Source organism: Hyla sarda, chromosome 1 (genome assembly GCF_029499605.1).
Source record: "Hyla sarda isolate aHylSar1 chromosome 1, aHylSar1.hap1, whole genome shotgun sequence".
Lineage (NCBI taxonomy): Eukaryota > Metazoa > Chordata > Amphibia > Anura > Hylidae > Hyla > Hyla sarda.
Window position 1 is genome coordinate 422171046 of NC_079189.1, and position 23182 is coordinate 422194227.

Below are 23182 nucleotides of genomic sequence, written 5' to 3' on the forward strand. Positions count from 1 at the left end.
AGCAGCGCCCCCTACCTGTTGTTCTTATCATTAGTTACCGCTACTATCTGGTTATTTCCAAGCTTTTACTCATTTCAAAACAGACGTCGCATGATAAATACGTCAGGCCGGTAGTAAAACGTCACATCCCTGTGTCAGCCTATCGACGAACAGAGAAGGGGGAAGAGGCTTGGAACGCATGGCAGAGACGTCACTGAGACGCAGAATGGACATGTGAGTATTCGAGTGGGACGCCAGGCAGCTGAGACTGCTCCAGGGCTGACAGGTATACTGCTCCTCCAACTGGATGGCAGCGTGTACACTACGGGGGTAGGTTGGTGCTGTCACCCATAGCAACCAATCAATTTACTTTTATTTTTCAGAGTCCTTTTTAACCCCTTAAGAACCAAGCCCATTTTAACCTCAAGGACCTGGCCAATTTTATTTTTGCGTTTTCGTTTTTTCCTCCTCGCCTTCCAAAATCCATAACTCCTTTATATTTCCATCTACAGACCTATATAAGGGCTTCTTTTTTTTTACCATAAAATGTACGGCGAATCCCCCCAAAAAATTTTTAGGGAGGAAATTTAAATGAAAACCACAATTTTGGAGGGTTTTCTTTTCACACTATACACTTTACGGTAAAAATGATATGTGTTCTTTATTCTGTGGTACAATACGATTAAAATGATACCCATGGCTAGATACTTTTATATTTTTGTACCGCTTAAAAAAAATCTAAAATCGCCCTATTTTGACCACCTATAACTTTTTCATTTTTCCATATATAGGGCGGTATGAGTGCTCATTTTTTGCGCCGTCATCTGTACTTTTTATCGATGCCACATTTGCATATATAAAACTTTTAGATAATTTTTTATTAATTTTTTTTATTTTTATTTTTTTTATAAAATGTGACAAAAAGCAGCATTTTTTTACTTTTTTTTACGTTTACGCTATTCACTGTACGGGATAATTAACATTATATTTTGATAGTATGGACATTTACGCACGTGGCGATACCAAATATGTTTTAAAAAAATGGGGGAAAAACTGACAATTTTCATTTTTATTGGGGAGGGGATTTATCTTTATTTTTTTTATTTTTATTTTTTTACACTTTTTATGTCCCATAGGGGACTATCTATAGCAATCCTTTGTTTGTTAATACTGTTCAGTGCTATGTATAGAGTACAGCACTGATCAGTATTATCAGTGATCTTCTGCTCGATCTCAGACCAGAGCAGAAGACCCCGGGAGATGGCCGGAGCCAGGTGAGGGGACCTCCGGCCGCCATGCTGGATGATCGGATCCCCACGGCAGCGCTGCGGACGATCCGATCATCCATTCAAAGTACCGTACTGCCGCAGATGCTGTGATCTGTATTGATCACGGCATCTGAGGGGTTAATGGCGGACAACCGCGCGATCGCTGATGTCGGCCATTACCGGCGGGTCCCCGACTGCTACTAGGACGTACATTTACGTCTGTGGTCGTTAAGGGGTTAAAGATATATGAAGCAGTCTGGTTGTTAAGGGCAACGGCTTCTCTCTTCCTCTACACATTTTATTTTTTTTTTTAAACAAATCTCCCTGTATGTCCATATAGCATTGCATTACCCGGGCGCAGCTGCCAACTTCACCACATACTTTATACCAGTGTTTCCCAACCAGGGTGCCTTCAGCTCTTGCAAAACTACAACTCCCAGCGTGTCTGGACAGCCAAAGGTAACATCTGGGGGCACACTGGTTGGGAAACACTTCTTTCTATTCTCATGGCTGCTGTACACTATGATCTGTCACTACTCCATACAGTTGTACCTATAGGGAACCTGTCACTCGCCAGCGGCAGCATGTAATGTATTTCCTACCATTATTGGATGTCTGCAGTCCAGTCTATAGATAACCTTTAAAATTGCCGTGCACAGTATTTAAATTGCCCACAACTAGTTATTTGCGCAGCTACGTCTGGCAAGTAGTCACAATCTACAGCAGTGTCTCCCAAACAGAGTGCCTCCAACTGTTTCAACAGCTGGATGCACACTAGTCTACAGTGCTGTAATTTGCTGGGGTTTTTTTTTTTGGGGGGGGGGGGGGGCGCGGTGTTGTGGCTGACAGCTCAGGCATGCCCTGATATCACCAAGCTATTGCTGAAATCTTGAGTCCTGGTGATCTTCAACCTACTGAGGCGGCCATTAGTTGGCATACACAAGATTTCAGCAATTGCTTGTTGAGATTGGGGCATGCCTGCCGTGTCAATTGCCCCCCAACAGGCATGGTGCATGGTTATAGCACTATAGACTGTGTAGACTTGACGGAGGTGCCCACCCAAATGACTTAGTGCTGGTAATTTATTGTGGGCAACTATTTTAAAAGTTAGCTTCTATACATCTAGGGATCGGACTGTGGACATCCAATAATTGTAGCAAATATGATACCTTTATACGTTGCATGCTGCCGATGGTTATCTAGGTTAAGAATTAGTGACATGTTCCCTTTAAAGAGGACCTCTGGCCAACCCAAAAGACCTTTTACAGTTTCTTGATACACCCTATTAAATGGTAAGGCAGTTTCATTTTTTGGGGTTAGTCACAGGTCATTTTTAAAGGGGTAGTCCAGTGGTGAAAAACTTATTCCCTATCCTAAGGATAGGGGATAAGTTTGAGATCGCGGGGGGTCCGACCGCTGGGGCCAGTCTCTCCGGCCAGATAGCGGGTGTCAACCTCCGCACGAAGCGGCGGCCGACACGCCCCCTTAATACATCTCTATGGCAGAGCCGGAGATTACCAAAGGCAGTGCTTCGGCTCTGCCATAGAGTTGTATTGAGGGGGCGTGTCAGCCGCCACTTCGTGCGGAGGTCGACACGCCCCCTTCCCGCGGGCTGTCAGGGCTCCGTACAGGAGATCGCAGGGGGCCCCAGCGGTCGGACCCCCCGCGATCTCAAACTTATCCCCTGTGTGTGTATGTATGTGTATATATAATCTCCACATACTGCTCAAAAAAAAAAAATAAAGGGAACACTTAAACAACACACTGTAACTCCAAGTCAATCACACTTCTGTGAAATCACACTGTCCAATCAGGAAGCAACACTGATTGACAATCAATTTCACATGCTGTTGTGCAAATGGAACAGACAACAGGTGGAAGTTATAGGCAATTAGCAAGACACCCCCAATAAAGGAATGGTTATGCAGGTGGTGACCACAGACCACTTCTCATTTCCTATGCTTCCTGGCTGATGTTTTGGTCACTTTTGAATGCTGGCGGTGCTTTCACTCTAGTGGTAGCATGAGACTGAGTCTACAATCCACACAAGTGGTTCAGGTAGTGCAGCTCATCCAGGATGGCACATCAATGCGAGCTGTGGCAAGAAGGTTTGCTGTGTCTGTCAGCGTAGTGTCCAGAGCATGGAGGCGCTACCAGGAGACAGGCCAGTACATCAGGAGAAATGGAGGAGGGCAACAACCCAGTAGCAGGCACGCTACCTCCGCCTTTGTGCAAGGAGGAGCAGGAGGACCACTGACAGAGCCCTGCAAAATGACCTCCAGCAGGCTATAAATGTGCATGTGTCCACTCAAACGGTCAGAAACAGACTCCATGAGGGCCCGATGTCAACAGGTGGGGTATGTGCTTACAGCCCAACATCGTGCAGGACGTTTGGCATTTGCCAGAGAACACCAAGATTTGCAAATTCGCCACTGGCGCCCTGTGCTCTTCACAGATGAAAGCAGGTTCACGCTGAGCACATCTGGGACATCATGTCTCGCTCCATCCACCAACGCCACATTGTACCACAGACTTTCCAGGAGTTGGTGGATGCATTAGTCCAGGTCTGGGAGTACATCCCTGAGGAGACCATCCGCCACCTCATCAGGAGCATACCCAGGCATTGTAGGGAGGTCATACAGGCACGTGGAGGCCATACACACTACTGAGCCTCATTTTGACTTGTTTTAAGGACATTACATCAAAGTTGGATCAGCCTCTAGTGTGCTTTTCCACTTTGATTTTGAGTGTGACTCCATATCCAGACCTCCATGGGTTGATAAATTTGATTTCCATTGATAATTTTTGTGTGATTTTGTTGTCAGCACATTCAACTATGTAAAGATGAAAGTATTTCATACGATTAGTTCATTCAGATCTAGGATGTGTTATCTTAGTGTTCACTTTATTTTTTTTGAGCAATGTGTGTGTGTGTGTGTGTGTGTGTGTGTGTGTATATATATATATATATATATATATATATATATATATATATATATATATATATATATATATATATAATACATACACACTATACTTACCCCTCCACTCCCTCCTGGCTCAGCATTGCCACTGTTCCAGAATGACCAGCAGGAGAGTCCTGATGACAGAGCACAGGACACTTAAGCCATTCACTGGCCTCAGCAAGAGCATATGACCTTGACTCAGTGGTTGGCATTGAACTGGGAGTGAGTGAAGGGTGATTATAGTGACATGTTGTCCAGTACCACAGTACATCTCCTAACCATTGGTACTATTTCCGGCCAATAAGAAGATTTTATTCCTTGTCAATGGTTGCCACATGATCCACATTCACTTCCCTTCATCCATCTCCTCCCTTTGATAGACATGTAACTTTTTTCAGTCGTACTAACTATTGTAACTTTGAAAATACTTACCCTATTGACAGGTTCTAAAAAAAAGATTGGTAGAATTCATTACTCAAAATGAACACCTTGAGCAATTGAGTAGTTCTATTCACTTAGTATATTTGTGCCATGCCTGCTTGGGTTTTGTCCAGTTGGTGCATGAGATACAAATATCAGAGAGTGAGTGTACAAGGTGATAGACCTTTTTATATATATATAGTCTATATTCAGTGCTGTGAAATGTAATAAGTTCTGCTCTTATTTGCAGTCTTCTGGTCCATTATGGAATCAGACACATGGCAGGTGGTCGGCAAGAAAAAGGCCACGAAGAAATTATCCCACCTAAAGGAAAATGTAGCCTGTAACCCTGCTGGTTCTGAGCAGCCTCCAATCTTGTATACAGCCAAAGACTGCACTGATGTAATGAAGCGAATGAATGATACCATGTGAGTGACTCATCTTTGTATACTGTATATACAGGACACACTATATGTAAACTAATCTTGAGAAGGCTAGGTTCTCACCTTCTTTATTGGGACCACTTTTAGTCATCTGCCAAACCTATGCAATTGTATACTATTGCATAAAGTCCCATAAGAAGGAAAGTATACCATGTGTTGTAAGTTTAGCTTTTAAAGTCTATAGGCTTGTCAGCATACTTGAGTTTTTTTTTTTTGCACTATACCATGTAATGTACCTGGCTTTACAGATTAGCTCAAAAGCAGCTTCTACATGCAAAACTGGGTGAAACAGACCACGTCTGACCACCACAACCAGGCCAGATGGGGCTCGGGGGCTCTTGTTTTCCCATAGGTGAAACCAGCATCTATGAGACATTTATGGTATTTACTGGATATCTCATTCATGTCTACATGGGAATACCCCTTTAAACTGTCACCTGTAGAGATGAGCGAATTTATAGTAAATTTGATTCGTCACAAACTTCTCGGCTCGGCAGTTGATTTATCCTGCGTAAATGAGTTCAGTTTTCAGGTGCTCCGGTGGGCTGGAAAAGGTGGATACAGTTCTAGGAAAGAGTCTCCTAGGACTGTATCCACCTTTTCCAGCCCACCGTAGCACCTGAAAGCTGAACAAATTTATGCAGGAAAAGTCATCAACTGCCGAGCCAAGAAGTTTGTGACGAATCGAATTTACTGTAAATTCGCTCATCTCTAGTCACTTGTCGTAGAGTTTCATTTTTCATTTTAGGAATATCTAGTTTCCCTGATCACTTATAGAAAGCAGGGGTCACAATGACTAGCATTAGCTCCTGGTCTTCTATATGTTCTGTGGCTGTAATGTGTGTGTGTGTGTGTGTGTGTGTGTGTGTGTATATTATTATATTCTGCTGTGCAGATAAAGCTGAAGTTATTTACACCTATAGAGATTATATTTTGATATTTTTTTGTATCATTGTAGATATGTTTGAGATAAGAATAGTCTTAAACCTTCCCGTTGATTCAAGTATAACTGTGTTTACTTACACTTTTTTATTTTTTATTTTTTAAACACTTTATGATATATTTAACAGGGGAGACCTGCGAACATCAAACTTTTGGAAATGTTGTCAAGGTGAGAATGTGGAACCTAGAATATGAGAATAAGATGAGGGGGGGGGGCGGGGGAATTCAACTGAAAGGTTTGTCTCAACAAATAAAGGTTTATTATTATTATTATTATTATTAAAATATATATTTTATATAACACAAATAGAGAAACACAGCCGCACATCCATCATATGTATTTTGATCTACTTGCTTCTCAGCATAATAAAAAAAAATAAAACACTCACCGGTTGTTAGTTTACATTTTGATCAAAAAGTACAAGCCCACTCGCCACCTCAAGGCCACCTAGTCAGTGGGTCCCTAACACTGGCGTAGCGCCGGGCGTCGACCACCGCCTCTGAGACACCATGCCCACAGGGGGAACGACCCAGTGGCCAGGCAGCCCCACTGCTGCCCAACCAAGCCCCCGGCTCTGGGCCACTCCACCCCACAGACAAAGCATCACAGAAACAATGGCCGCCATAGAGAACCACACCAGTGTGAACATTTACCTGGTACATGAAATAACATAACAGTGCCTGTTGAAAAAGTTGGTCTATCTATGAAGTTCCCGCATGTGCTTCAGAGTCTTCCTTAGTAGCTGCTCTCTGCTGTGACCTATAGTAAAAAAAAAATAATTTAATAACTTGTTAATAATAAATAATTAACTTAAATTCCCATTGACAGTGCTCATTTTGGTTATATTTGACCATATTTCTTCTGTTTAATATGTTTTCTTTCACCTCTTGTTCAACTCTTACATATATCTTAGGTTGTCTTCTCAAATGTCAAGAAATCTTGCCAGTGTCTTCAGATGACAGCAGTATCAAGGAGGAGTTCACAAGGAAGTTGAACCTTGAGGGCTCCATATCTACCTGCGTTTCTCTTCAACATTGTAACTGTGTGTGCTATGGTCTGGGAAACTTTACATCTTGTGTTGTATCCCGAAACCAAATGGCCCTTTTGCTTTTATTCATGGAAACTTTTAAGGTGATGAAACCTGATGGGAGGTATCCACAGTGTAAATTGTATGGGCTCCATTTTCTAAAGCTGATAAAATGCAAATGGAATTAAACAACATTGTAAGTTATGGTATATCCCTAGGACTTCATTATGTGGTCAGTTAATAAACATCAGGTTGCCCATAGCATCCAATCGGATTGCTTCTTTTATTTTTGAAAAAGCCTCTGAAAAGTGAAAGAAGCGATCTGATTGGTTGCTATGACTTAGCAACTTTTCCTCTCTGGACAGGTTTTAATAAATCTCCCCCATAGACAATACTAAGGGTTCTTTTCATGCTATAAATCAGAGCCCAATCTCTTACTGCTATCACAAACAATATCTACAGTATTTCATATACAGAAGTTTTTTTTCTGCATATTATGTACAGGTTTTCCCCAACCTAACCCTCTGCATGGGAAGCCTGTAAGCATCATTTTCAGTGGCAATAGAGAAGTGTATTTTATTATTCTACAATCCTCTCACATATTATTGCAGTGCTATGCTTTTATCTATGTTCATTTTATAGTGTAAAGTGTGTTGGTTTACATTTTCAGTATGTGTATTATAAAAAGGTAAACGAAATCTTAGTTGTAGGATATTCAGTTAACAGTTTAGAAATACTGTTATTAATACACACACGCTCCGAAAACCCCATTCTCTTTGTAGTTACAGTTGTTTTGTAGATTATTTCTGGACACCGATGAAAATAGTGCAATCTTTTGGGGCACACCATTCACTTACACTATAGAATTCATGCTTTGATTCTATCTACAGTTATTTGTCTCTGTCCTTGTGGTTGAATGATGGTGGTTTTAAGGAACCAGAGACACATAGCAGGTATGTTCCTTGAAATAATCTGTTTTTTTTATGTTTTATTTTTTTTCCAGATCCCGAGACACCAATGCTATGTTTTTGATCCAATATTTTCTCCACTGGAAATTGCTGTACTTCAGAAACTAGGTCTTACAGTCCTGATGAAAAATGAAGTAAGTTGAGTTATTTCTTCTTTATTTACAGTATTGAAGTAACACCAACCTTCTACCAACCTTCACCAACACCAACTATTCCAGCTATTCCCATGAACATACACACTTAGATCAGCCAAGAGGATGTGTTTCTTTCATAAATTTCCCAACCTGTCTGCTGTTCTCTTGACACATGAAATAGTCAGTGAATTTATTTATTTTTTAGATTTAGCGGTTTTGTCTGTCATTTTGGTAATGTGTGTAGTCCTCTTTGGTATGAGTTCTGATTTGACATCACCCTTAACGATGTCACATAGCACATAGGCTGACGATGTTTTAAGCATTTTACAGTGTTTGATGTTTCGATTTATCAGCCAGTAATGTTATGTTTAAAATTACCCTTCATGGCTAAAAACAAATACCCAGCAAAAATCATTGAAATGTCATAATAATCAATTAAAAAAACATTTTTGTCGTATAATAAACTGATAGTGGCATATTTTATGCTAGCATTTAATTTATGAAAGCTATCTACCCTTAGGCCTCATGCACACAGTAAGACTCGGAAGCACAGCACGAGTGTCTATGGATCCATATAATGGAACTGTAAGCACTCTGTATGCATCACTGTACAGCACCATAACTTCTAGGAGCATTGCTGCCCGGGAAGAGTATAATCAGCTAGGGCTGGGCGGTATACCGGTTCATACCGAATACCAAAATTTTTGTGCTGCACGATATGAATTTTAACCCATACCGCAATACCGGTTTGGCCCCTCCCCCTCGAATGAATCAGCCCAGAGCTGCACTGTCCCCACATCGGGGAACTAATCCTATGTGACCTGCGAGCGCTGCCCCCAATTAATTATCAGCGCTGTCCCCATCAGGGTACTACTCACATGTCACCCGCATGCGCTGCCCTCCTCGTCCTGTTTGTTGCGGCCACCGGCGCTGACACTCTATACCAGTGGTCTCCAACCTGCGGACCTCCAGATGTTGCAAAACTAAAACTCCCAGCATGTCCGGACAGCCGTGGGCAGGTTGGAGACCATTGCTCTATACTGTGCGGTATCCCTATGCCCGGGCTGCAAAAAATAAACTTTAACTCACCTCCCGTTGGTCCGGTACCGGCCTCACTTGTTTCCTTGGGACGGGAACGTCGGACAGCCGTCAGCCTATCACCGTCCGCAGTGATGTTCCGCCTCCGGTGATAGGCTGAGCCCACTGTCATATAAGAAGCCGGCCAGAGCTCTTTACATGACAGTGGGTTCAGCCTATCAGTGGCCGAGGCGGAACATCACTGCGGACGGTGATAGGCTGACGGCTCTCTGACGTTCCCGTCCCCAGCGTAAGGCCGACGTAGGTGCATTAAAGTTTATTTCGTTTACCTTATGCAGCCCGGGCATAGGGATACAGGGTACAGTAGAGTGCCAACGCCGGCGGCTGCAACAAACAGGATGAGGGCAGCGCATGCGGGTGACATGTGAGTATTTACCCCGATGGGGATGTGGGCTGATAATTAATATGGGGGGGAAATACTGTTTTATATACCGTGGAACTGCCAAAAGTTTAAAAAATACCGTGATACACACATTTGGTCTTACCGCCCATCCCTATAGTCAGCCCTATAATAGAGAAAGCAGTGCAAAATTTTGCAATTTAGGTTTTTTCCTCTTCGCCGTGATAGCACCACCCCAAGTGACAGGAACCCGTGGAGAACAAAAGGAAGTACCCTTACTCGGTGGTTTCTTGTACCTAAGAAGAGCCTAGTTGAAATGCTATTTTTATTTATTTATTTATTTATTTTTTTGGGGCATGGCTGAGTAATTCTTGTTAGAACTGGAGCCCCTTGGTGTAAGTGGCCTGGGGATCCCCAGATGGGCCCTAGTCTGTGCTTCCAGCCTGATTCACACCTCTTATTATTCTTTATTTTTTTTAAATATATGTACAGCTTGCATTGGCTGGGGATTCACCGAAGAGGTCCTATCAGGAAATAGATACAGCCATCATTACATGGGTTAACTACTATTGTGGCCTCTATAGCCGTTAATGCTAGTCTAGCTCCTCCACCTTCTAGCGCTAATCCAGATTCCATAGCTGTAATCAAAGCTCCGGTATTGGTAGTCTCAGAATACTTTGAGGGCAGCAGGTTGAATTTTCTTGGTGGAGAAAGTCCTCCTTCTAAAGCAAAAATGGGTACTGATCCCAGTTCCAACAGGAGAAGAGAGGGGGGGGGGGGTTAATAAAAAAAAATAAAAATATTTAGCTGGTAATGATAAATTTAAAGCCCTTTAAACAAGTTTATAAAATACCAAAAATTCTAAATGAAGACAATAAAGTTAACCGTAAATCTGCTGATTGTTTTATGGCCTCTTGGGCTAGAAGACGCTTATTTAAACACTCCAATACATCAAGACAAAAATACCAGAGGATTTCTGAAGATCTCAACTAATCCATCTGCAGTTAAACCTCTAGGGTCTATTCACACGTACTGTATTTTGCACAGATATGATGCACAGGATTTCAGGCTGTCATTCAGTTTACATTGGAATCTGCAGCAGAAAATCCTGTGCATCAAATCTGCACAGAATACTGTATGTGTGAATAGAGCGTTACGATACTGTTTGTGGTGCTTCTTGCATTAGTCAGTCGGCCCCTCTATTTAACATAAAGATGTTAGGGTAATGCCCACAGCCTGTCATTTGGGAGGTAATCCCTTAAGGGATCGGGTTTGTCAGACCCAGTTATTACTAGGGTACAAGAAGCAGAAAAACAGTGACACGGATTTACTTTGAAATATGGAAAACTTGAGATTTGGAAGAACTTCTAGCATAGATTTCTAAAAACCCAACAGTGTCTATTCTACATTCTTAGAAAAAGGGTTAAAACCAGCTACCCTTAAAGTTCAGATGTCTGCATTAGGATCTGTAGTTACCCAGAAACCGGCAAGTCACCCCTGGATTACAGGATTTTTCAGAGTAGCTAGGAGACTACATGTAGGAAGGACTCCCCAGCCTCCATCATGGGGTATGGTATTAGTCCTCAATGTCTTATACAGTGCACCTTTAGAACCAATTTCTAAAATTTTACTCAGAAATGTGACTCGTAAAACCAACGTAATCCACTTAGGCTGCAAAGGAGGGTACTTCCTTTTATTCTCCAAGGCTTCCAGTCCCTAGGGGCAGAGTCCCTCTCAGATGGTGTGGCATGGCTCGTGGAAAAAGAATGACCTGCTTTTCCCACTTAAGTCAGTGAAGGAACAAATCTCTGTATGGAGACACATGATGGGCCCATAAATCGCCCATAGATTTAATACAGTTTCACTGGCGTTAACTAACATTTTTTTAAATGTACATTATCTATTTAAAAATAAAAATAAATTTTTTATCGAGAATGCACATGAGTAAAGAGACTTCATTGTGTGTTACCATTTCATTTCAGGAGGGTAAACATGCTGTCTGTAAACCCACAGTGTTCTATATGCTACATTGTGGCAAGGCGCTGTATAATAACTTGCTCTGGAAGAACTGGTCATGTGATTCCTTATCACAAATGATCATTATTGGTAACAGTTTCAAGGGAATAGAAGAAAGGTAAGTACCTAAAAGTGTTTTCTACTGTTAACATATTAGAGATATTAACTCCAAAGAAGGCTCAGATAGCAATACAAATATATAATGCTTTAACCCCTTAAGGGCACGCTCCGTAAATGTACAGCGCTGCATAGTGTTACTTCGCGCAGAGCACCGTACATTCATGGCGCGGCTGTAACGTGAGCACAGGAGCTGCGTTTGCTTTATTCATGGCGGGTTCCAGTGGATTGTCAGCAGCCGCGTACACGCCGGTAATGGCGGACATCAGCGATCGTGCTGATGTCTGCCATTAACCCTTCAGATGCCATGATCAATACAGATCACAGCATCTGCGGCAGTGTGGCAATTTAAATGGCTGATCTGATTGCCCGCGGCACTGACGCGGGGGATCAGAACAGCCAAGATGGTGGACGGAGGTCCCCTCACCTGCCTCCATCAGTCTCCCGGGGTCTTCTGCACTGATCTGCCTTCCAGCAGACCAGAGCAGAAGATCGCCGATAATACTGGTCAGTGCTATGCCCTATGCAAAGCACTGAATAGTATTTGCAATCTAATTATTGCTATAAATATTCCCCTATGGAGACTAAAAAAATGTGTAAAATAAATGTAAAAAAAACGTCAAATTTTAGCTTTTTTGTCACAAACTGCAATTTTTTTTTAATAAAAAGCGATCAAAGTCACATGTACGCAAACATGGTACTAAAACACACTACAGATCATGGCGCAAAAAAATGAACCCTCACACATCCCTGAATATGGAAAAATAAGAAAGTTAGAGGTGGTCAAAATAGGGCAATTTTAAACGTACTGATTTTGTAAAAAAAATAAAGTTTTCCAGTGGAGTACCCCTTTAACTACAAATTGTTTCTCTAGAAGTATACTTGGTGCCTACATATGTTTCCCATGTTTTAGTGCATCATTTTAATGATTGTTATATATTAACCGCTTAAGGACCAGGCCAATTTAATTTTTGCGTTTTTCATTTTTTTCCTCCTAATTTTTTGGGTTTGGTAAAATGAGTGATGTCATTACAAAGTACAACTGGTCACGCAAAAAAACAAGCCCATATACGGGTCCGTGAATGGAAATATAAAAGAGTTATGGATTTTAGAAGGCAAGGAGGAAAAAAACAAAAACGCAAGAATAAAATTGGGTCCTTAAGGTCAAAATGGGCTTGGTCCTTAAGGGGTTAATATATAACAAACAATCATTAAAATGATACACTGAAACATGGTAAACATATGTAGGCACCAAGTATACTTATAGAGAAAAATTTTTTAGTTAAAGGGGTACTCCACTGGAAAACACTTTTTTATCAACTGGTGCCAAAAAGTTACACAAATTTGAAAATTACTTCTATTAAAAAATCTTAATCCTTCCAGTACTTATCAGCTGCTGTTATGATCCACAGAAAGTTCTTTTCTTTTTGAATTTCTTTTCTGTCTGACCACAGTGCTCTCTACTGACACCTCTGTCCATTTTAGGAACTTTCCAGAGTAGAAGCAAATCCCCATAGCAAACCTCTCCTGCTCTGGACAGAGGTGTCAGCAGAGAACACTGTAGTCAGACAGCAAAGACATTCAAAAAGAAAAGAACTTCCTGTGGATTATAACAGCAGCTGTTTTCCAGTGGAGTACCCCTTGAAGGCAAATAGGCCATGGTTAGCAAGGGCAAAAGAATGTGTGAATAAGTTGTATCTTATAAAAATCTAAAGATAAGCAGGCAAAGAAAAAAACACTGCTGAAAGGAATAAAGAGACTAGATACAGCACAAGATATAGAAGAATAAAGAAAAGAAAAAACCCTGGAAGACTTGCCAAGTACAATGCCTGAGACTCGCTGTATACAGTGGGTCTCATGCATTGATACATTGAATGTGGAGCCTACAAGAAACAAAAAATATCAGCAAAGTATGATACGATATGGGGGGCTTGGAGGGCCTATAATACTAGGATAACCAATATTGATGGGAAAAATATATTCACTTATCCTAGGGAGATGATTGTACCACTATACCTGTTGGTGATCAGCAGTGGGGAGCTTATATGTAAAAAAAAAATGTATAGATGTTGATCTTTTTATGCGTATGTACAAAGAACAAGTGACCTTTTGTATCATTCTTGTCATTTTCTGATGGTATATTGATGTATGTCTTCTGAATGATCTGTGAGAAGTGCTCAGCTGAAAGCTTTTTCTCTCCTCACTAAACACTTTCTATAGTGAGGAAATGGCAGCGAGAAACGTCCATCAGCTGAGTGCTTCTCCTCATTCGTAGCAGTCGGTGAGGGTCTTAGCACTGAAAGCCTGACTGATCAAAACTTTTGACGTGTCTGTCTTCTAACAACAAAAGTTTTCTTTTGAAGAGGTACTCCGCTGCTCAGCGTTTGGAACAAACTGTTCCAAACGCTGGAGCCGGCGCCGGGAGCTCGTTCCGTCATAGCCCTGCCCCCTTAATACAAGTCTATGCATAGACTTGCATTGAGGGGGTGGGGTGTGATGTCATGAGGGGGCGGGGCTATGATGTCACGAGCTCCCGGCACCAGCTCCAGCATTCAGAACAGTTTGTTTCAAATGCTGAGCAGCGGAGTACCCCTTTTAAATAGCATTAAAGCTTTAAAATGGTTCTCTGTTTTATGTTGGTAAGACAACTCTATACTAATTCTGTTTTTAAAACTGCTTTTTCCATAGATTGCTTTCCAGAATCCTACAGAGAGATTACATGTATGTATATAAGGTACGTTCATTTTTATGCTTCCTATAAAAATCTGTTTATTTTGATCATTAAAGCAGAGCTGACAGCAGGGAAGGAGTGGTATAAACACATACCTATATAGGCCTAGCATCAGGATTCCGGGAATACAGTTTTATTCTGTAAATGAGGCTCACATGTTCAGGGGCCTAGGTCCAGCCTATGTCCTCATCTAATGTCTGTAAGTCAAACTGGGTATGCAGATGCAAGCGGGCTGCGTTGACATGATAAAGAAGACATCGCCTGGACTTACCTGAGCTTTGGCAGGAAAAGCCCCCTGGACATGTGAACTATATATTTGCATAATATTAATAATGAGGCTTTTATTTAACCAATGGAGATGACTATTGAAATAAATAAGGTTTTCATGAAATCCTGATGAGAACTCCCATCTGTTTGTTTTCCTGCTGACAGGTTGTAAAACTAGGGGCAGTACCCAAGTGGTGTCTAAACAAGATTTCCTACCATGTCTTTGTTCTGTGATTCCAGCTGTCTAAATGCCCAAAATAATCTTTCTGGTCCGACTCATGGGGAATGCAAATTACTCCTAGGCATCAGGGTGGAGACCAAGCTGTAACTATCCCCAGCTCTACAGGCTTGTCTGACAGGCAAAGAGACTTTTACATCACACACTGCCAGGACAAAGAAGTCTCTTTACTGTCTGTCATGCCTGCAGAGCATGATTACAGGGAAAGGGCTGAGGATAGTTACAGCTTGGTCTCTGCCCCCAATGCCTACTAAGATGTCATTTGCATACCCCGCACCGGATTGCAAGTAGTATTTTGGCCATTTAGACAGCTCACTTCACAGAACAAAGACACATGGTATGAAACCTTCTTAAAACATCTATTAGGCACTGCCCTTGGTTTTATAGCCTCAACCGGGCAGGTTCCCTATGAAAAACAATCAGGTCGCCATAGTAAAACTCTTCAAGATACGCTATCAATGTCCGAAATGGAGGACTCCCTTAACCCCCTGAAATCATCAAAGTTCCATGTGGCTGTGCCTGGACTGGTGTGCCTTCATTTGCTAGTTTATTTACCCCATGGGACCTTTTGTCTTACTCTGTTGGCTAACAAGGTGATGCCTAAATTCAACACAATTAATTAATTATTCTAAAATGTATAAATATATCCTTTTTTTTTTTTTTTTATTTTTTTTTAATTTTTTTTTTTTTTTTTTGTGCTTAACATGAAATAAAGTAGTTAGCTCATACAGGATTGTAAAAGTGCCAATAGTTCACCACCACCCTCCCACAGATTTGCATTAAGATAGCATGACGTCACGAGGGGGTGGGGCCATGACATCATGATCCCCCGGCCCTGCTTTGTTAGTCATCAGGCATGCAGCTCCCTCTCTCCATGCACCAGATGACAGGGATGCTGCAGGAGAGATCACGGGGGTTCTCAGCGGTGGGACCCCCGTAATAAGACATCTTTTGCCCTATCATTTGGATAGGGGATAATATGTCAAGGGGCGGAGTACCCCTTTACATGGGTTACAGTGCTCCAGTGAGCATCTCTACCTCCTCGCTGTTTACCAGCATAGTAATATACATTTTATAGGTGCTGTGTATTGCAGTCTTTGCGCCTCAATCTCACTCCTATAAGTGGGATGGAGATGTAGTACCATAGAACACCGGAAAGGACCGGTACCGCGCACAGAAAGGAGGCTGTGTGCACATTACCACAATGATGGATCACTTTCTGCAAATAAAGCACAGAAGGTCACAGGACACAGACTCCACTTTGTGAATTCATTTGCTATGAACTATTGGCACTTATATAATCCTGTATGAGCTAACTACTGTATTTCATGTTAAGCACTAATAGGAGTATTTATACATTTTAGAAGAATTTATTAATTATGTTGAATTTTTGTGGCACATAACACCTTGTTAGCCAACAGAGTGAGACAAAAGGTCCCATGGGGTAAATAAACCAGCAAATGAAGGCACACCAGTCCAGGCACAGCCACATGGAACTTTGATGATTTCAGGGGGTTAAGATAGTCGACCATAGCCCCTTTCTCCCATATCGAATATTGATGGCACATCTTGAAAAGTTTTAGATGACAGGGGTGCTGCAGGAGATTGCAGATGTTCCAAGCAGCGGGACCACAGCGATCAGACATCTTATCCCCTATCCTTTAGATAGTGGATAAGATGTCTAGGGGCGGAGTACCCCTTTAAGCATGCTGAGGATTAAATGGATGAATGAATAATATGTAAAATAGTTTTTACAATAACCCAGTGCCATACTCTGTAGCATACAGCAGCTGATAAGTACTGGAAGGATTAAGATTTAAAAAAGTTATTTTTGTTTAACTTTCTGGCACCAGTTGATTTGAAAACATTTTTACCCCTTTTAATGTTCATTGTAATATTAAAATAGAAGGTGCAGCTTGCCCTTTTTACTCACTCACAGAGCTCCACCCCCTCACTTTAACAGTCGTTGAATCAAATGATGTCATGTAAAATACTATGTTATATAGGAGTTATATGTTTATATCACATTTGCAAGTATTCAGGGCACAGAAGCCCCATCATCAGGCAAGTTTACAAAATCTAGAAAAAGGATGTATAACAAGTGTATACAAGAACCAGTCCTCTAGAGCCAGTAGAAATAAGAAATGAGAAAATAGGAAAGAAAATAGAAAAGAGATGAAAATGAATTAAATAAAAAAATTCTAATAATGATAAAAATAATACTGTAGTGAATTAAAAAATGAAAAATTAGATATATATTCGTTAATAGTCCCGAATTAAAGTTGGAAACATGAAAAAGATATAACACATTTATTCATAATGTAAAAAGACATATGCTAATAAAAAATATATAAAATGATGATATGCAATATTGTATGTCACGATCAGCCACCTTTTAAATGAATGTCAATTTGCTAGAGAAATAGTCTATGATAAAGTGATGTCCGTGCAGCAGGTAATGATATATAGAGTGCCAGACTTGTTCACAATGTTTTAAAGGAGTTTCCGAAAACGCTGTACATACAGTGTGGTACCTGTAGTCCGCAACGGGATGTAGTTCACGCTGTCCTGTGGTAGTGATGACGCCCGGAGCTGGCACAGAGCTGCCTCCGGCCCAGAGGTGGTTGCTCCAGCGGTCCCGGCGGGGTACAGGTGGGCACGGATCTGCGTCCGGTCGTAGCGTTTGCTGGATGGTATAAACAAGTAAGTGAGCTGGCGTCCTCGTGCTGGATCGCGCGCGTGATCCCAATAGTAGTCCAAGATGAGGGTACTGCAGCGCTGCAGAGGGCTGTATCGTGGTTATGCGATAATGATAAAGGTGCTGATGGAAGTAGATAAGAATGGCAAACAGGGCTATACGCGTTTCAAGACAAAGGTCTCAATTCTGGCTACTGAAGAATGAGACCTTTGTCTTGATACATTGTGAACAAGCCTGGCACTCTATATATCATTACCTGCTGCACGGACATCACTTTATCATAGACTATTTTTCTACCAAATTAACATTCATTTAAAGGTGGCTGATCGTGATAAACAATATTGCATATCATAATTTTATATATTTTTTATTAGCATATGTCTTTTAACAGTTGTAATACATCTGGTGCAAGGGCCCTGCACTGATGTATATTACATTATGAATAAATGTGTTATATCTTTTTCATGTTTCCAACTTTAATTCGGGACTATTAACGAATATATATCTAATTTTTTATTTTTTTATTCACTACAGTATTTTAACATTATTAGAATTTTTTATTTCATTCATTTTCATCTCTTTTCTATTTTCTTTCCTATTTTCTCATTTCTTATTTCTACTGGCTCTAGAGGACTGGTTCTTGTATACACTTGTTATACATCCTTTTTCTATATATACCTTTTAGGTCTGTGGGGTATAGACCTACCCAGTTAACCTCGAGTCAGCCCCGGCTGAGTGAGCTACACAATTCTTGTTGTATTAAGTTTACAAAATCTCATAGGTTTTTGGTACAGATGAAACTCCTGCAGTGACCACCAGGGGGAGCACATGTTATGTGAATTTATTTATGTAGCGGCTATTGAGTTCAGAAGAAACAATAAAATCTCTATGCATTGCACGTTCCCTACTGGTGGCTGCAGAAAAATACTATGACTGTGATTTAGGAAGCAGGAAGAGCAGTTCAGCACCCTGCCCCATAGCTGTCGTGTGGTTGGTTTATATGGGAGGTATCCTATTGCCTGCTTCAGAGTGAATAACTGCTCTATTTTCACAGAGTTTACTGATAGTAGAAGAAACTCCATTTCCAAAGAGTAACCTCTATAGCGACGTTTTCAATGACACATCCATTCATAGCTTCCCTAGTGCAAAACTAAAATCTTTACCTAAGGAAACATGGCAGCTTCAAGATGAACCTCAATATCAAGATTGTGACGACCTGGAAATCATTCTCAGTCCCACAAGATAGCAATGACTGATATGTGAACAGCATCAAGGACATATGTATGGTTAATTCTTTCAGTGAAGAGGCCTGTTCAGGAGCGGGGAGAGTTTTCTGCACAGTGACTAGTCACACACTATATACACAGGTACTTGTGGTGCAGACTGCATGAATTTCTCCATACAAACCTGAGCAGATGAGGGGCTACAATCCCAAGAGAAAAACATTGCTGCTTCTACACATTTATTTTAGTTTTTAATGTCCATTACATCGCCAGGAATCATGATTGTTCTGACATCACTTTTCATGTGAACACAGATTTGTTGTCTGCTTTTACAGTCTAAAAACTAGTATAAAGTAAATATGCATTTTTTATTTTAATCTTAAAGTTTGACCATACATTAAACTGACAATAAATAACTTTATTTAGATGTTGGTAGTTTCACTTTTCTGCATGTTTTATGTTTGATCTGTAACGTTTGTAAACTCAAGCAACACTGACGATGACCATCTAACATCATTTCTTCCTTTACTTTCATCTTTTCTTCAGCTCATTGTTTAAATGGGCACTGTCATGAATTTTTTTTTTTGATATGTTGTAGTACTTAAGTACTACAACATATCTCTAATATACTTTTATTTAAAAAAAATGCTTTTAAAACTTTGAAATTTGAAAAGCAATTTGAAATTCGGCCACTAGGGGGCGCCCTCCTAGTGGCCGAATGCAGTGCGGAGTGACGTCACTGCAAAATTCCGACTGATTCCGGCAGGGCATCAGTCGAAATTTTGCGCAGGAGCAGTAACAGCCAGGGCTGCGCATCGGCTTCCCGCACTCGCCGACGGCCCTGCTGCAAGGTGCAGGGAGCGCTGGGGTGCTGCTCCTGCAAGGTATGGGGGGTGCGGGGGGGGGGGGGGGGGTGCTGCTGCAAGGTACGGGGGGCGTTGCAGCAAGGTGCGGGGGGGGGGGGGGTAAATTGGGGGCACTGCTGCAAGGTACGGGGGGGCACAGAGGGGTGTTACTCACCGAGCGGCAGGAAGAGGCTCCCCCGCACCCGTCCCTCCCGCATCGGCTCCTGGCTCACTCCTTCCCCCATGAACCTCCTGTCCTGGGTGCCTCCAGTTGTTTTACCACTACAACTCCCAGCATGCCCTGACAGCCAATAGATGTCAGGGCATGCTGGGAGTTGTAGTGGTGAAACAGCTGGAAGTACCCTGTTAGCAGGCATCAGTGCTGGGGAAGTCTGCCTGGTAGTGAGCACACTGCCAGGCAGACTAAATGCCATTTTAAAAATAGTAAAAAAAAATAAAATAAAGGCAGGGAGGGTGTTAGGGATAGAAGGGCAATAGGCAGGGACAGGAAATAAAAAACACATGATGGTGGGAGCTACCCTTTAATAATATTTGTCTTTGGTCTACAATTTCTCCTTCCACCCTGATGAACCCATTTATATGAGATGGGAGAAACACGTAGGATAAGAAGTATGAGAAATGTTGTACACGGTACTAGTGGATATGTAGCATGAAATATCTGCACGTCACTAGTATATTGTAATTTATGTGATTGTGGTCTATTTATACCCCTCCCTCATGCACACTTATGGTTGGTAGGGAAATAGAATTAGAATAATTAGGGTTATCTAATTATCTAGGGCACTCACCTGTACCCCCTCATCCCTCCCTCTAATAAGCCAAAAGGCTTACATCAAGTCTTTCTATCTGTATATTGGAATCAGAATACTGCTGAAGATATATTTTCTGCTAATAATTGATTTCTATATTGTAATTGTCACTATTGATGCTGTTTGTCTTTTTACAAAACTTTAGTAAAAGTTATATTTTAAAATATTCATGTCTGGTTGAGTTTACAAATAAATATTTGTTAAAGTTCTCTTCAAGGGCTAATATATCGATTTCACTTAGAGGAGTGAATAATCATCTTGACTTCCCCTGTAGTTCATTTGATCTGTAATGTAACTCAATTAGTAATTAATAAGTAGCTAACTTAATTTCCCCAAAATTATTCCTTACCACAGAAAAAAAATACTAAATTCTTGGCTACTTGGTGTCTCGCCTCTCTCTGCAAGCTGCTGTCTACTGCTTGTTGTTAGTTCTGAACCAAATCCGCAAAAATAGACATTTCTAGTCTTTCTGTGGATGCCGGAACGAGGAATTCCATGGCAGATGTTTCAGCGCATGCACAGTGCAGCATTGATATCAGTGGGTCTCGGCAGCAGAAGAATGACAGTGCGGAATATTACTGCTGAATTCCGCACAGACATTCCACCTTGTGAACATACCCTCACCCTGAAAGGTCAACCAAGGCTTCACTTTCATTTTAGCAACAGTCTAATGTTTAGTGTAATGTCTTCCTTGCTGTGCTGCTGCATATTTATTTTTAAATTTTTTGTCATTTCTGCTCATATAGCAACTTACAACTGTCCTGGATTCCATCATTTATGAGACAGCAGCGCTGAATGAGAGGATTTTTTTTGTTTCACTACATGGATTCCTGCCAGGACAGGTTGCCCCTGTTTCATGTAACCCTCCAGGCTCAGCAGCTACCTCCCATTCTTGGAATTGGGGTGATAAGCACTCTTATTACTTCAAGTGAACGGCCATTCTATAAAGACACTGATCTGCTTTTGGTTGTATCTTCTATTTTCTGCCTTGAGTAATACACAAGTTGCAGGTATGCGGTCTTTGTGTCCATATTAAAGGTTCCCCCTTAAATCCGAGCATGAGAAATAGCTGTACCCCATGGTGGGAGACTCACGGGCTAAATATAAGAGCTCTAAAATCACCTTGTCACTGAATGGCTAGTCGAACAAAGCCATGAAATCTTTTGAAACGATATGTACGCTTTCAGGGGTTATCCAGCTGTATAAAATTGGACTATCCTCAGTGAGAATCCTGCTTGGTGCTGCAGTCTCGCCAATGTTTACATCATACCTACCTCAACGTTCTTGCAGTAGTGGTGCAAGGTACTGCCACATTGCCCCATTCAAGTGAATGTAGTAACACGGATGTTGTACTACTAATAGTACAGCAATGCAAGTACAAGCACTGATAAACATTGGAGAAGCTGTGGTGTGTGCAAGTTTAGCTATCTTCAACAGTCCCATAGCAAGTGTAAGGAGCAGCGGCCCAGCATGTATACTGTGGCTCCATTTACTCAGTACATGCACCTTTTGTTCTCATGGTTGGTGAAGATCCAAATAATCAGACACTTGCCAATCTGTTACTTGTCTGCGGATAGGTGATTAGTTGTTTTTAATTTTTTTTTATTTTGGCATAAACCCTTTTCAAATATTACAAAATGGATGTATGGTTTGGAAAAAAAACATTTCTACCATCTTCTGGGTGTAGGAGTTCATCTCCATATGCTAGTATAAATCATATACTTTTTGATAGTTTTGGTCATTTTGTTTTCATATATATCACTTTTCTTGAAGTAAATGGAGATGAATATGAGAACAGTGGCCAAAATGTGTGCTGCCTTAATACAGTGACCCCCCCGACTAGAGATGAGCGAACTTACAGTAAATTCGATTCGTCACAAACTTCTCGGCTCGGCAGTTGATGTCTTATCCTGCATAAATTAGTTCAGCTTTCAGGTGCTCCGGTGGGCTGGAAAAGCTGGATACAGTCCTAGGAGACTCTTTCCTAGGAATGTATCCACCTTTTCCAGCCCTCCGGAGCACCTGAAAGCTGAACTAATTTATGCAGGATAAGACATCAACTGCCGAGCCGAGAAGTTTGTGACGAATCGAATTTACTGTAAGTTCGCTCATCTCTACCCCCGACCTACGATGACCTCTCAGAGGGCATCGCATGTCGATGTCAGCATCGACATACGATGCTTTTTTATGTCGGGGCCATCGCATTAAGTGCTATCCGGCAGCGCAAAATGCTTAAGCTGCTGCCGGATAGCAGCTTAAGGTTCCCCGTGTGGTGCGGTAAGTATTACTTACCCCTCCACGATGCTCCGGGGTGCCCTCTGGGTCCAGCGCTGGTCTTCCGGTGTCTTCTCGGCCCTCTCCAATGACGTCAATACGCTGCTACGCGCGTCATCCAATAGGAATGGCATACGCAGCGGCGTAATGACGTCACTACGCAGGCACAGTAAGGCCTTGCGGAAGACAGCGGAGGACTGGAGAAGACCAGAAGAGCCCAGCTGAGGCCCGGGGACACATTCGCAAGCGGCGGGGACAGGTGAGTACAGCTTCCTATACTTTACATTGCACAAATCCCTCAACATATGATGAATTCGACAAACGATGGCTCGTTTGGAACTAATTACCATCATATGT

The 23182-nt window shown here is 41.6% G+C and overlaps 2 protein-coding genes across 5 annotated transcripts in view; one reads left to right on the forward strand and one right to left on the reverse strand.

Moving 5' to 3' along the window:
* Positions 1–150, reverse strand: part of HPS4 (HPS4 biogenesis of lysosomal organelles complex 3 subunit 2) — a 45283-nt gene extending 45133 nt beyond the window's left edge. The window contains exon 1 of the mRNA XM_056529204.1: positions 16–150. The gene's annotated coding sequence lies outside the window, so the exon portion shown is untranslated. The remainder of the gene's footprint in view (positions 1–15) is intronic.
* SRRD (SRR1 domain containing) lies at positions 88–21483 on the forward strand. Of its 4 annotated transcripts, none has more exons than XM_056529240.1 (8): positions 88–213; positions 4884–5061; positions 6147–6187; positions 6933–7150; positions 8050–8148; positions 11569–11720; positions 14408–14453; positions 18708–19401. In XM_056529240.1, the coding sequence occupies exons 2-8, from the start codon at positions 4898–4900 to the stop codon at positions 18897–18899; spliced, it is 912 nt and encodes a 303-aa protein (XP_056385215.1). In that variant the 5' UTR covers positions 88–213; positions 4884–4897; the 3' UTR covers positions 18900–19401. The 4 variants fall into 4 exon arrangements, with proteins under 4 accessions (XP_056385215.1, XP_056385223.1, XP_056385200.1 ...); XM_056529248.1 differs by lacking the exon at positions 18708–19401 and adding an exon at positions 21298–21483 and having other exon boundaries at positions 160–265; XM_056529225.1 differs by having other exon boundaries at positions 165–265.
* Positions 21484–23182: the final 1699 nt, after the last annotated feature.